The sequence below is a fragment of the Lutjanus erythropterus genome, chromosome 16 (genome assembly GCF_056507025.1).
Source record: "Lutjanus erythropterus isolate fLutEry1 chromosome 16, fLutEry1.hap2, whole genome shotgun sequence".
NCBI lineage: Eukaryota > Metazoa > Chordata > Actinopteri > Lutjaniformes > Lutjanidae > Lutjanus > Lutjanus erythropterus.
The window spans coordinates 34,549,891-34,565,213 of record NC_139332.1 but is presented as its reverse complement, the minus strand read 5'-3'; the positions used below and the strand labels follow the sequence as shown (position 1 = coordinate 34,565,213).

At 39.0% G+C, this 15,323-nt stretch overlaps 1 protein-coding gene across 2 annotated transcripts in view; it reads left to right on the top strand.

Annotated features, from left to right (window-relative positions):
• The window catches only part of LOC146313472 (CCR4-NOT transcription complex subunit 3-like), a 42,284-nt gene continuing 26,961 nt past the window's right edge, over positions 1-15,323 (top strand). For both annotated transcript variants that reach the window (XM_084738602.1, XM_084738601.1), the window contains exons 1-5: positions 1-154; positions 8,027-8,089; positions 11,811-11,878; positions 13,928-14,002; positions 15,071-15,160. In XM_084738602.1, coding sequence (XP_084594728.1) covers positions 8,065-8,089; positions 11,811-11,878; positions 13,928-14,002; positions 15,071-15,160 — 258 coding nt within the window. In that variant the 5' untranslated portion in view covers positions 1-154; positions 8,027-8,064. The remainder of the gene's footprint in view (positions 155-8,026; positions 8,090-11,810; positions 11,879-13,927; positions 14,003-15,070; positions 15,161-15,323) is intronic.

The following is a 15,323-nucleotide window of genomic DNA, read 5'->3' as shown; positions in this document are numbered from 1 at the left end:
GAGGTGTTCCTGGTAGCCATCTTGGATGTGCGGAGTGATTGTTTAGCGAGAAGAATTGACAATTTTTTAAAGAAAAATAGCATTTTTAGTGAATCGCTGAAGATTTACCGGACTGGGGCGACTGAGGAAGAAATCGTAACTCGGAAAAATCAAGGTAAATTAGTTTCAGACCCAAAGGTGATGAATTTATATGCCTCCCCCCTCCTTTCTCTCTCCCCTTTCCAAATTGTGTCTCCCACATCAAATAGCGCAGCCGGTGGGAAGCTGCAGCTCTCCACACTGACACAACACCAACTTGTAGTCTGTGTGTTAGCTTAAAACTGAAAAGCTCAACTTCTCCTGCGGAGCCGCGGTGTGTAACTTGAGTCTGGAGTTTGTTTTGGAGTGTATCTGCTCGGATGTTGGTGCCCACAGGCTGCTGCTGCCACTAATGATGCCCGCATTGTTTATAAACATCCCGGGCGAACAAATGTTGGAGCCTCGGTCAGAAGACACTGCATGGTTGTTTGGTTTAGCTAGTCGTGTGACCAGTTTAGCTCTTATATTTCACTTGAGAAACACAGGAAAAAGTGTCTCCGGTTGGTCCAAACTCAGCTGGTCAGTTTGTGTGTGTATGTGTGTGTCAGTAGGACAACTGGGGCCTCTGTGTCCAGATGTGTGCACCTGTCTGTAAAAGTAATACTGAGGCAATTTTAGACACATTTCATCTATTGTAGTCGTGTTAATCAACCCATGATGCACTCATAACACTAGAACATACAGGCCATCAATGTGTCAGGCTTTGTTAAAATCAAACTGATGAAAATAACCGTCTAAGTTTATTTCTCTATTCACCTGTGACAGAATATTAAGGTGTAATAATGTTTCCTCAGAATCAGCATATAGATTTCACAAAACATCAGACAAACGAGAGCTGCAATTATTATTTGATTATTAGATTAATTGCCAACTATTTTGATAATGATTAATCCATTTGAGTATATTTGTAAAGATAAAAAAATGACAGTTTTCTGATTCCATCTTAAATATATAAGTATATTCAATATATATCTTTACTCTTTTGTGACAGTCAGTGACAGTGAATATCTTTTATTAGGCTTTGGGAAACAGTAATGAGCATTTTTCATTTTCTGACATTTTGTAGACATGGATCGACCACGAAAATAATTGTTGTCACCCCGAGACAAACCATAAATTATCAAGACTAAAACACTAATTAAAAGTAGAATAGGTTAAGGTGTTATAAGGTTTAAATAATTAAAGGTAGTGAAATGCATTCCTTCATGGTATATCTCAGTGCTATCAATCAAATTGATATGAGAATCACAAAAGGGGGGGTGATATCATTAATGTTTTTTGCATTTATTTTAGTGATAAACTGGTAATTAAACAGGCCATTAAGTAGGCAAGCAAGTATGTGGCATTTTTAGGTAATCAGCAGTATTGGCCAAGTCCTGCGCTCACAAGGCAGATAAACAAAAATGTCTGCAAACACATCTGCAAGAGATATTCATGGCGACTAATTTCCCTCTTGATTAAACAGATATTTTAACTTAGATTAGTTGAAATTAAAAGATCACTCAGGAAGAAGGCAAAATTGAGCAGTTTTGTTCATCATAAGGTTAAATATTGTCCCAAAAAATATTGCACATATTGTTAATGAAATTCTGCAGTCACCAAAATGTAGCGTAGACACTTTGTACCTTGCATTATGAATACTGCATATTAGCCTACAAAATGTGACGACTTATTAAATGCCTTTTCTTCAGCGTCCATATCACACCGTGTGGCTATTTTTAGCAGTGTTAGCACCAGCAGCTTGCTCTCCTCGCAGGTTAACGTCCACATGCCTGTGCTGAATGTGGTTACACAGTGTTCTGTGGTTTAAAGCCAGTTTAGGCTTACACAACCTACGTACAACCTCATTTTCATTTTCTAGATGAAAATACTGACAAACCGCGCTGCTTTTGCGAGACGTTATCTGTCCCACTTTGCCGATTACAACAACATTCAGGTCATCAGTGCAGAGAGAGGAGGGCTGCAGCAAGGCTAGCGATGATTAATTGTTAAGTCAACCAATCACACACGTGTAACATCTGTAGGCAGCCTTGTCGTTGTGACTGCTGTGGAATGATGTTAGGGCTCTACCTTATGAATTTTTGCAGTGATGTAAAAGTTAGTTTGGAGCCCTGAACTTTAACTCTCTTGCATCCTTCTGCAAATGTTTTGTCAGTTACTGTCACCTTTTCTAAATCTTTTGGAAATGACAGCAAATCTATTGAATGATGTTGCTTCTGAGATATTGTTCTCCTTAAATACAGTCTAAAATCTACAGCATAACTCAATGAATTTTTCTGTTGCATTAGTTAGTAAAAATTCCATCTAAAGCAATATGTTTGGTTGTTTCCGTCTGTGCAACAATGAATATTGAAGTTGTGGAACTTATTAAAATGAAAACTAAGCCATTGTCACTCCATTTGACAATCTCTTTGTACCTCAGGATGAATTTAAAACGTGAACATGGCCATGCTAGTTGTTTTGTAAGGTTAAATCCGATAATTTCCACCCGATTCCGATCATTTGAAAATCATGTGATTGGCCCTGATTTCCAATCACGTGATCAGATTGGGACGTCCCTAATTTTGGGTATTTATTTAGCTGTATTTGTCAGCGACAGTAGAGATGACAGGAAAAAGAGGCAGGCGAGAGAAGCTGACGTGAAACAAAGGTCCTTGGATGGACTTGAATCGGGGACATGGAAATTACATGTACATCGTCAGCATCTTAAGTAATCCAGTATTAGCCTATTAGATTGTACTATTAGCTGTTATGAGCTTGTCACAGATTTAAGAGGGATTTATTGGCAGAATATGGCAAAAATGGAGGATAATATTTATAGGTATGTGTGCACAATCACATGAAAATAAGAATAATTGTGTTTTTGTTATCTTAGAATGAGCTGCTCGTATCTACAGAGGGCACACGTCTTCGTCCATGTTTCTACAGTTGCACAGAATTGACAAACCAAACTGTATATAGATCCTTTGGCATTTTTGTGCATGTTTTGCAGCCACTGCTCGCAGGTTTGCGTGCATGCTTGGTAGAGGAAGGTGAGACAAGTTGTTTGCAATCTGCAGGCTCACCGCTAGATGCCACTAAATCTTACACACTTGTCCTTGAATATATGATAACAGTGAGACATGATAGCTTCTATTCCAATAACATCAGTTTATCTGAAGTTAAATTCAGACAAGCAGGTTGTACTTCGTATATCAGCAGGAATTTGTACACCATCAGCACAGTAAAAAAATCTCAAGGCAACTTTTTTCTCTCATCACAAGGAAGCATCTTCCACAGACAGCAAATAAGTAAGGTTATTATTTTAGGAAGAATGAAGGAAATGACTCTAAAACGTCATAAAACACAACATAAAACATCATCTCAAAACATTTCTGCTCCATCCACGTGTTTGTTATTTAGGGCATCTAAGCCAAGGCAGAAATCACAAATGAGAGATTTCACTCTGTGCAAGGTGCATTTAAGCAAATGAAGAAAAAGCTTTTGAATATTTGAGAAATGCCTCACGTAAATAAGAAGAGTATTAAACTTAACAAGAAATTACACGTGTTTTCTTTTAAGGACACCAAATGTATTCAGATTCGACTCTGGATCGTCATTTGATAAATTTAATCACCTCAAGAAGTAGTGCTTTTGTAAGGAGATGTGATTATCGTAGTCGTCAGTCTTCTTTATGCAGTTGCTTGTTGTTTTAACCTCCAGCAAGAAAAACAAAAAGTGAAATTAATGTAATGTAATGAAAGTTTATTCAAGGACACTTAACACTTTTCCTCTCGGTTGATCTAAAATAAAAATGTCATAAACAGTAGCTTTCTGCTTTTCCAGCGTGGTCAGAAATGCCTTTGTTTAACTGCACGTGTCCAAACTTGATATATGTCCCTCTGTGGACCTGCTGCCAGTTTGTGCCTTAAAGCTGAGATGGCATATTGTCCTCACCTCCATATGTTAAATATGTCAGCTCAGTCAGTGCTCCATTTTCCACCTCAGATCCCATGTTCTGCATGACTATACTGAACACAACGTGGGTCCTTTTCTGGGTCAAACGGACTCGACTTTTCATTTAGTCATGCATCCAGTTCCACCAAGGAACATTTTGCCTGTGAAATTGTTAAATTGCTGCTCGGCGGAAAGAAATGTTGAGCTGGCTGCTTTTAGAAAAAGTCCGTATTCACTTGTTTACGCGGAGAAAGGAAACATCAAACCACCTTATTAATGTATGTAGATTAATATAATATGTTGATACATGTAAGGCCATGGATCACACTAAATGGCATTATGAGAACAGAAAAAACATTTAGTTATCACATTTTAGAAGCTGGAATCAGAGAATTTTGACTCGATTAATTGTTGCAGCTCTAATTCAAACGTTAATTGTCAAAAACAATTCATACCAATTTTTTGCACTTGCTCGAGTCTTGTCTGGCTATTTTTATTTTATTTTATTAGAGAATGAAGGAAAAATCACTTTACCTTAAAGTTAAAAACACTTTTTTTAGGAACAACAATGCTGAACACATTAGTACTATTATTTTAATAAAGGACTTTTTCCAAGTCATCATTTTTTTTTTAGTTTCATAATAAATATTGTATCGTGGACTTTTGATTTTGGTACCTTGAGCGTTTGGAATCTTTACATCCCTAATAACCAGCCCTGCAATTAACAAAGCTTTGGATCAGGTGCAGTGTTGACACATTTTGTGATTGTAACACCTGCACCGGTCCGTGAAATGAAGCGCTCCTTTTGTATTTATTTCACAATCTTCACACACCTTTTGCCTGAGGCGAGAACTCTTTACCCGCACAGGCAGCCTGCAGCTTTAATGTATCTGCACGTAAGAATAGATTCTTTTTATTCTGTTTCATGCTCTTCTGAAGTCGTTATTTAGACTCAGGTAGTTGATTTTATATTTAGCTTAAAGACAACAATGATTAAATGTGAAAAAGTTGTGATGGGTTTTAAACACAGTATGAAAACCTGCAGAGTCTTCAGCTTTGATGTCATGTGCTGGAATCCCACTTGTGAGATATTTAAGGAAACCATGAAAATCAAAAGTATGTCCATGAAAAGCCCTGTTGTCAAACATTTCTGACCCGCTCCCCTAATTATAATCTGCTCTGGTTAAAAACATCAGGTTGCAGTATCACCAAACATGCCCTAAAACAATCACAGGCAGCGGCTACATGGTTCAGATTGTTGTTTGATGACATTGTTGCTGTTTTTGTGCTAAACTAGTCAAACTTGTATCATCTTCAGATATTTCCTGCAGTTACACCGGAGTTTGATGGCAGGAAAGAATTTATCAACCGTAAACGCCAACATTTGGTGTGAGTCTTTAAAAATCAGCTGTGTAGGCAGAGTGGAAATACATATGATCGTAAGTTGGCACGCCACAATACAGCTGAAGCGTGCTGCACTGAGGCAGGGGAAATGGGGCATCAAATGCAACACGTTCAAACTTGTTCTCTGGTGTTTTGAAAAACATCCTAGAAAAATGTCTAAATCATCAGCTGATGTAGACTCTGAGCCGGCATGTTTAGGAAAAGTAGATATTAAACATCGCAGACGATATAAAAGTATCTGAAGGACGATGTTTCTTTTAGTCGCAGTTTTGGAGGATGAAGGTCAAACTCGGCTGCAGAGCTGCACCTCTGGATCTGGCAGGGATTCAGTGTCTTGCCCAAAGCAGTGGGTTTCAATTAGGGGTTTGTGGCACTTTGCCAGGGGGGCCAGGGGAATACATATGCTATATAAACCATCCTCTCACCAGTTATGCATCTGTCACCCACATGTCACCCATTAGTGGTGGGAAACAGCTCTCGCCACATGGGTACTCTGTGTTGACATGGTACAAACATTTTTAAAACATGTTTTATATCCTTCTTATACCTTTCCCTTAAGTTGTTCTTTCACATAACTAAGCAGAAGTAGTAAAAATCAGAGACAATGTCAGATTATTCCCAGGGACATACAGAACGAGGTCCCCAGTATATTTTCTTTCCTATGAGGGGTCCTTGACTGAGAAAAAAATGAGAACTGCTCGTCCAAAGACACTTAAGCAGAGCAGCTACTTGCTCATAATGAAGACAGTGGCCTCCATATTTCTCCCCGTACGTCCCCATTCCCTCCTCTTTCCCATGTGTCATTGCAAACTTTTCTTCTGTGCAATTCAACTGGTTTATTTGTGTATGTTTTATGTGATATTTTTGGGGTTACTGTGTGACATCTGTCCAGGGATTGTAGGTGAAAAATAACATGCAGCAGTGTTTATAGTAGAGACGTATGATATTTGATTTTTGCGTATATCCGATGTGCCAGTATTTTCCAACTCATTTTGGCAGATTGCCAGTGCTGATACCGATATATGCACATACTTTGTTCCACTTGATTGCAGAAAACATCGAGTCTCTCCTGCAGTGGAATTAACACGTTATTATGTCTTCTCTTATCGTGATGGCCCACCGGCAGATGCAGACATAAAATAAAATACTTCTTAAAATTTACACATTCAGTGAGCAAAATAATAAAACTACTGCTGACAGGTTTTTTCTCTTTGTTCTTCACAAATTTGTCATAACGATTGAGATGCTGGCTCTTGTGGGCAGATTTGCAGTGTTTGAGGAATGTGCAGGGATGGGCGCTAATATATTTAGGGACTGGCCCCTAAATCCCATGTCCAGAGTACATTTTTGGAGGCTTATTTGAAAACAGTTCCCATGAATTGTGATGTGTTGTTTCCTGAAGGGATTGTTTCAGATGAAAAACAAGTTTTACTTCTCGACTAGTTGAGGAAACTGGCTGCACACATGGCAGTACATCATGTCCTTAGATGTGTCAGATTCTAGCCACTTAACCTCCCGCTTCCATTCACTTCAACATTTTTGTTGCCGTTTGTGGTTTTCATAGTCCGCTTTTCATGTTTCTGTTTTTACTTGAAGATTCGTGTTAAAGAAGAATCAGAATATACCAGTAGGTAGCTAGCAACGAGTACTGTGCACTGTTCTCATACAGTGATGAACTAAAAGGTGAGAAAGAATCAGGATTGTGAAACTGTAACGGTGTGTTGACAGAGACTAACAGTTTGGGGATAAAACGTCACAGAGCAACTTTTTGTGGCAGTGAGCCATTGGGCCGTGGTTTATGTTGAACCTCCTCAAATACTGACGACTGTTATCAGTAGAAATGTTATGTATTTTTTTTAAGATGACTTGTTACTGTTGAGATTATTGTGCATCCCTATGAGGGCTGTCTTGGCTAGGTTATGCTGCTATGAAAAATAACTATACATATTTTCTCTAAACATAAGGTAAATTCTCAAATAGTGCAAACTAGGGCTACACTCTCATCATAATGACTTAAATATTTTTTTTTCTGTGAAATGAAATTTAGGATGCAAAGATGACCATTCCCACTAATTGTATCGCGTATTGCAATCGCAATTTCAGTCAGAATTATCACAGTGTGACTTTTCTATCATATCATGTAGCTCTAATGCAAACACATCTCATAGAATATGATGCATTGTTATAGATTAAACTGGCCAACAGTAAGGCTTGGCAATGTGGACAAAATCAAATATCACAATATTTTTGACCAAATACCTTGATATTGTGACAACATTGTGGGGAGGACTATTGGTTCTTCTACAAAATCTGAATTCAGTGAGATGTTTGAACAATATCCAGCAGTAATTCAGATAAATAACAAAGCATGTAAAGAGAAATAAGTCTGTTAAGTTCAGAAATTTAAATCGCTTTATTGTGATGCAGCGTTTTAAACCAGGAAAAGACAACACGTATGTTTAAGATAACAACATCTAAAATCTAAAACGTAACATCTGTCCAGAGGCTGCAGGTTAAAAATTATGTGCAGACTGTTTTTTGTGCACTGTCCCTGTTTAAATAAACCAGTAAATAAATACATATCATTTTTTTTGTCTGTTTTCTGCAGTGAAAGAAGGCATGAAGACATCATCCTAGTCATCAGTCATGGCCGATAAAAGGAAACTTCAAGGTGAGATTTCTGTGTGTGTGTGCGTGTGTGTGCGTTTGTGTCATGAAACACCTGAGTTGATGCATACAAGCAGCAGAATTTGTTGTGGTCTGATCAGGTGCCAGGTGGGTGAGGTTTACCACAAATGATATAATGCCAGGAGCATGTTACAGTCAGAGTGTAATTTCTGTAGCTGTGATTGGAAAGTCCCCCTAATCAGGTCTTTGTGATAAACTCAACCCACCCGCCCCTCTAAGAAGGTTAAAACAAATGTTAGAAATTGTTTACCGTCCATCACACCTTCTGCTGTGTTATGTTATGCAACGTAAAGTGTAAAATGCTCCGTGCTGGGGTTCACGCGGCCTGGTTAGGAGAGAACCAGGGATTGTAAACTAAAGTCACATGCGCTCACAAGTAGCTTGTTTACTAAGTTGTGTAAGCTGTCATCCTGCCAGGTTAGAAGTGTTTGGCTCCAGAGAGAGTCGAAAATAAATCTGGTTTAGTTTCATCTCAAACATGGTGGATTTACCTGAGCTCTTTGCCACTTTTGCTTTCTCTGCTGCTCGTTGTAAATGAGAACACTCAGAGAGAAAACTGTAACAGAGCACTGATGCTCAGTTGATTTTGTTTTGCATGGATTCTCCTGTATTACTGTGTCAGACTGCATGTCCTTAAAACCGTTGGATTTGGGGGTTGTTTTTGGCAGTTGGGTGGAATTATATCCTGTCCCCCGACAGAATACACCCCAGTTAGCTTAAAGGTGGATGGAAACATGCTTTTTCTGTGTGCTTTAAGGCGCCAACAGGATTTATATGCTTTCACCAGCAACCTAAATGCCAGAGAGTAAGTGTAATCAGTGTACCCTTAAAGTTCCAGTGTGCAAAATTTACAGGGATTTATTGGCAGAAATTGAATATAATATTCATAATATTCAAGAATCATTGTATTTTCGTTACCTTAGAATGAGCAGTTTATATCTGCAGAAGGCGCAGGTCCTCTTTCATGGATGTTGTACGGCCATATTTCTACAGTAGCCTGGAGCAGACAAACACACACTGGCTCTAGATGTGTCCTTTCACATTTTGCTCGCTTTGGAGTTTGGGGAAGATTTTTAAAACTTTTGCTTTTAGATGTTTTATCACAGAAAGTGTGCAGTGTTTCTTCTGTATTTTTAAATGATTTTAGTTTTGTCTCATATCTGTTGCACACAAGTTGCTTCAGGGGGCTTTACAATCTGTCTGGTGGAAAAATTAAAAGCAGACATTTCTGTCCACGAACAGTTTTTCAACTCGTTTACCCTATTAGGTATATATCAGTATTGCTGTATTAAATGAGAGTTATTCATATCATCCACCCGTCGCCATAGTTTTCTGTTTGTTTTCTTCTCCTGTTTTGCTTTTCTAACTGTGACACTGCCTCTTTGTGCACAGGGTGACATTGCGTCCGTGGTTGTTGGCAGACATCTGTGCAAAAGTCTGCTCATGATGCTGGCACACTTTCACAGCTACCAGAGCATGTTTCAGGCTTCACACAGACACACTTTGTTTCTAGTGAGAACAGCCAGGGTCTGACTCCTCTGCTGCCTCTCCGCTCTGTTCTCAGAGCTTTTTTTTTCTTTTAAAATTTTAAACAGCATGACCGCACCAGTGTAGCCGATGTTGACTGATGTCAGTGCTCAGATGATAATGTATCCAAAGCTCGACGTTCGCCGCAACAAGCTTTGTAACCCGACCCAGACCTTTGTGTAAAGACAGAAAACCTGGAGGCTCTGCTGTCCCACACAAACTTTCCTCAGACTTCTTCACTTTGATGTTATTTTCAACTGACGTTTGTTACCGCAGGCTGAAAACACAGTTTGTGACAGGACTGATGATTCTCTGCCAGCATCACTCATCCCTTCACGTGCGCTCCGGTGACTTCTCCAACTCAACGGCTGTCATATTAAAAACAAAACACACGCACACACACGCGCACACACGTGTATCTCCCCTAAAAACGTCTTCATGAAGAAGAAAAGATCAAGCACAAGCACCAACTCGGCTCTGTCAAATTGTAATGTATTATTACAGAGGAGGTAGACTTTCATCTAAAAATAACACACCCGCAGCAGTATCTTAACATCAAGACTGTTTAAGGTCAAACTCAAACTAGAATTTGTTCACACAACTTGGTCAAAGACTGTTCTCGACTGAACCTTCCTCTTTACTCCTCGTTTCTCCATCAGCGGCCACACAGTTAATGAAATACAAATTGGAACAATATTAGGATCAAGATATATTAGAAATATTTGATTCAATCTGAGTTGGACAGGCTTTTTTCAGTGTCTCGTAACAGGAACTCTGGTGTTCTGCAGAATCTCAGACTGTCATGTCAGAAAAAATCTGTCATTTTATCCTTTTATTCATGTTTCCTGTAGCGTCCCCATCCTGCTCACATCTCCCAGCTTCTACTAAACCCTCCTTCAGTCTCTTCTCTTGATATCTTCCATCTCTCCTTTTCCTCTTCGCTTGTGCTTTTTGGAATTTAAGTATTAAATAAAGTTAGAGATGCACAATAGGGATTTTCTTTCAGCCCGCAGCACATTTTTGTATTTTAAAAAGAATTTGATATAACCTCTAGTTTATGCATGTCTGAGGGGAAGAAAGGCTAAAATGTAACGGCTGTTCAGATATTGTATCATGAGTCAAAAAATCAGTAGTAATAATAGAATAAGATTATCAGTCTTGTGATTTATTGGCTGGGCTCTGTTAGAAGTGCATGTCTCTCTTCACCAGCTTTTCCTTTTCATATGTAGTTCTTGCCTTTAAGGTGCTATCGGAAATATCAAGCATATGAGCTCATGCAAGACCTAACAAGTTGGGATTTTCTGTGATCAAAAAGTCTAGGAGGTGTGATGTTTCTGTTATCATCCTCCGTGTTTTTAAGCATCAAATATGCACAATTTTATGACCACTGTTGATTGTGAAATGCGGCATAAAAACTAAACAATTTCTACATTCATGCTGCACTGAAAGCATCAGATATGGCGCGCTGAAGAGAACAAACACTAGCCTTGATGTGGTCCAAGTCAGGAGCAATAAAAAGGCACTGAAATGAGCTTTTTCCTGTTTACATTTAATGGCGAACAACTAATCTGTGTCACATGACGAGGGGGGACATAAATCTGGGACATGGTGGTGATAGAGAAGCCTAAATCTAGACGTGTTTGTCTCTTCCTGTCACTGTTTATGTGATGAATCTTTCCAGTTTATTAGATACACCTAGCTAAAAGTATTGCTGTCACACACAACAGTCTTACAATCTTTTGTTGTCCTTTGTCGTTTTTGTTGAGCTGAGTGTATATTTGTGTTTGCAGTGGATGTGTGTGTGTGTGTGTGTGTGTGTGTGTGTGTGTGTGTGTGTGTGTGTGTGTGTTCCCTCTCATTTACAAGCATTATGTACCTTTTTACGATATGCATATTTCATGAGATGTCAAACACGATTTGTAAATTTCCTTCTGCTGTATGGAGTGTTTGTTTTTGTGAATGTGTGATATAAAATGGGATTAGTGCAGTGGCCTGTTTTTAACAGGCAGGTTTACCTTGTTACCTACATTACTTTGCTGAGTACAGCCTTTGACTCCAGATAATCTGCTTCTTCTGACTGGCCTTGTGTGTTTTGAAATGTTTATATTAAAGTACGTGAGATTAATTCCTTGTTTCATTAATCCTGCCTGTTATTCTGCTCCTCTTTTCTCCTCCAGGTGAAATAGATCGATGTCTGAAAAAAGTAGCGGAAGGAGTGGAACAGTTTGAAGACATCTGGCAAAAGGTAAGGATGGATTGTCATTCTGACTGCGACAAACAATTGTTTTCAATGTTGATTCAGAGATTATTGTTTAGACTGTAAAAAAATGGTTTCAGTTTCTGCTCTACAATCCAAACTGTACAAATATTAAATTTACATTGGTTTAAAACAGAGAAAAATAGAAAATCCTCACATTTGAGAAGCTGGAACCGCAGTAGAGATGCCACAGTTAGGAAAGTTTCCCACCAGTCAATAAACTCATGGGAAACAGCTGTGTTACTGAGTCCACAGGACATGTTACATGTCTCTCTGTGCAATCTGCCTTTACAAGGCAACACTGTTTACACTATTTTTCTCTTAATTATAATGTATTACATCTTGTGTGCAATTATCCTGCACAGTTATCCATATTATACCCATCTATCTGTCCGTATGTCCAGACATCTCCATATATCTGCATCATTGAACGGTGTGTATAGATTGTGTGATAAATTTAGTACTTTATATTTTAGATTTTTTAAATTCTTTTCTATATAATTTTCTATTTTATCTTAATTTTAAAAGTAATTTATCAATCACCCCTGTCAATTATCAGTCACCCGTCTTTCTACCTGTGCATTTTGAGCTGCTTTATCATGAGAATTTCCCCGATGTGGGATCAATGAAGTTGATCTCGTTTTTTCTTAAAGATATTCCTTGATGACCCTCAATATCTGTAATGTTAGTCCCCTTACTCTTTAATATTAGATGGATCTATGGATCTTCTCCTTACTATGAACAAAGCAAATGCTCACAGATGTGGCTCATTAAGTTTTGAGTTGCCAGATCTGTCAGACATCCACCACACTCACCCCAACAACTGTAGCTGACATCGATGCGAGCACGCACTTCTTGCACAAGGTTGGCTCGGTTTAGCCAAAACTGTGATTAGCTGACAATGTTCTGTTGCTGCTGTGTGGAGCAGACACTTCAGTTTGTAATTGTAGCATCTGACATAAAGAAATGCAAAAAAGTAGTGGAAATTTTCCAAAAAAAGTCCAGGATGATCTGATTTCTTCAGATGACATGTTTTTGAGTTAACAAATGTGGAAGACAAAGGAAACCAGCAGCAAACACTAGAGAACCAGAGAATCTTGGCTTGTTGTCAGTGAATTTTTTGTCTCTGTCCTCATTGTTATTATTTGTTTTCTAATTTAGCTGAATGCTGATAAAACCCTGGTAGATTTGGCCTGTGGATGATACATTTATCTACCCTGGCAGCCACTTTGGTTGGCAAGTAACCAACACTTGGAGCAAAATGTTGAGAAGCGGAGGACGTCGATGAGATGCTTTTGTGTTTTCAAACTGTGCACTTTACTTAGTTTAACTTGTTCCCCTTAATGCCTCTTAGGTTAATTTCTCTCACTGTTGTTGAACGTTTCTGCAGTCACAGTCTAAAATATTCGACCATTACCAAAACACAGTGTGCAAAACTCATGATACAGATAATAAAGTGAGTAAATACAACAGTTATTATAACGGCGTCTGAGCTAAGAGAAGCACAGAGGCCCAGAGTGTCGATGTGTTCTGCTAATAAAGAAGCAGAAAATTGTCAGTGTTTTAGTTACAAAGACCCCAGTTGCCCTTTTTCCCTCATTACGTCCTGTATTTAATATGCTGCTATGGTTGTTTTTCAGTTTTATGCTGATCACTACGAATCCATTTCACTTTCCAGAGGCTTGTTTTATCCCCAAATTTTCCTGTTCTATTTGTATTACTTTTATTTCCTTTGTGCGTATTTTATAATCCCTTTTTTCTTTTGCTTTTCTTTTTCATCATTTAATAGTGTAACTTTTGCTGCTGCAACAAGCAAAATCACCCCACAGAGGCGAATAATCCTAAAATGAAATTATAGTCAAAAACTGAAACAAGTTTGAACAAGTATGAACAAATACATCATTGACAGGCTGGTCAAACTTCTCACAGACTGTGTTATCAGTATGTACATTGTATTTCCTCCACGACGAGGACATACACTGTATGATTTTGGACGAGAACTTGTTTGACCCTCCGTTGTTGTTTTTTTCTCCACAGCTTCACAATGCAGCCAACGCGAACCAGAAGGAGAAATATGAAGCAGACCTCAAGAAAGAGATTAAAAAGCTACAGGTAAATACAGAGAACTGAAGTTCCCAAACTCCTCCAGTTGACGGGACTTAAATCCTCTCAGGTCTTCCCCAAAACAAAATAAGTAACTAACGAGTCACATGAGCTTTGATTCACATCAGACGCTGCTCAGACAGTTGATCCATTTATCTCTCATATTCTTGCGACTACATTAATATCAGTTGTAGAAATCGTGTGCAAAAGAAAACCGAGTTGCTTTAGGAGCCGGTGAACTCAAAAGCGACAACACACGACACCAGCAGTCAATGTCGCCATGACAACATCGTCAATGATAGGGAAATATGGTAAGCAGTAAAACCACGTTCATGTAGGGACGGGCAGCACTTGAAATGAAAGATGTCCCACACGGTGTCTGGGACAAGAGAAACAAATAGAGTCTAGAGAGTGATGTGTTGCCCAGGACACCTCTGCAGCACCACAATATTTTAATTTGAAATGATATTTTGACACATATTTTGCCTTAAACAAGCAGTACACATCCTGCGATTTGAAAATTGCAACAGACACAGAGTGATTTTGATAACATTTCAATTAATTATTCAGTTTTATTATCCAGGCCAAATACCTGCTAACAGATTATGTGCATATGTACAGTAAATGGGATCTCATTTCTAAACAATCAGCAAGTGAGGCAGAAACAGTCAGTCATCTTGTTGAGGTCTGATGTCTTTTCAGTTTGGGTCCTGGAATTGGATGAAAGGAAACTGATCACTTGCTGATCTGAAATTATTTAACCTACCTACACACAGAGAGGTGTGTGTGTGTGTGTCTGTGTTAGTGTGTGTATTAAATATCATCCTGGTCAGCCAGAAGCAGTGTGTGCAGCTTCATCTCTGTGTTACCATGAGGACCAAACTTGAAGCCAAGCTTGCATGCTGCGTGTAGACTCCAAGTTCACCACCATGACTGCTGAAGATGAGTCTCTGCACGTGTTCACTGATGTATCTCTCCCTCTCTCTTTCTTTCTCTGTGTCTCTCCCAATCTCTCTCTCTCTCCTTCCCTCCCCCGCTTCTGTTTCTCTCCCTCGTCTTCTTCTTCTGGTCCCCCAGCGTCTTCGAGACCAGATCAAGACGTGGGTGGCATCCAACGAGATCAAAGACAAAAGGCAGCTAGTAGAGAACCGCAAACTCATAGAAACGGTGAGTAGGAACTGAGCAGGGGAGAGGTGGGACGCACCACGTTCATTATAACGCTCCCTGCAGGACCCGTGTTTACTCTGGAGGATTGTGTTTGTTTTGAACTCTGGAAAGTCTTGAAAAGTCTAAAAAATGTATTTGACCGACTCCAGGTCTCATAAATTAT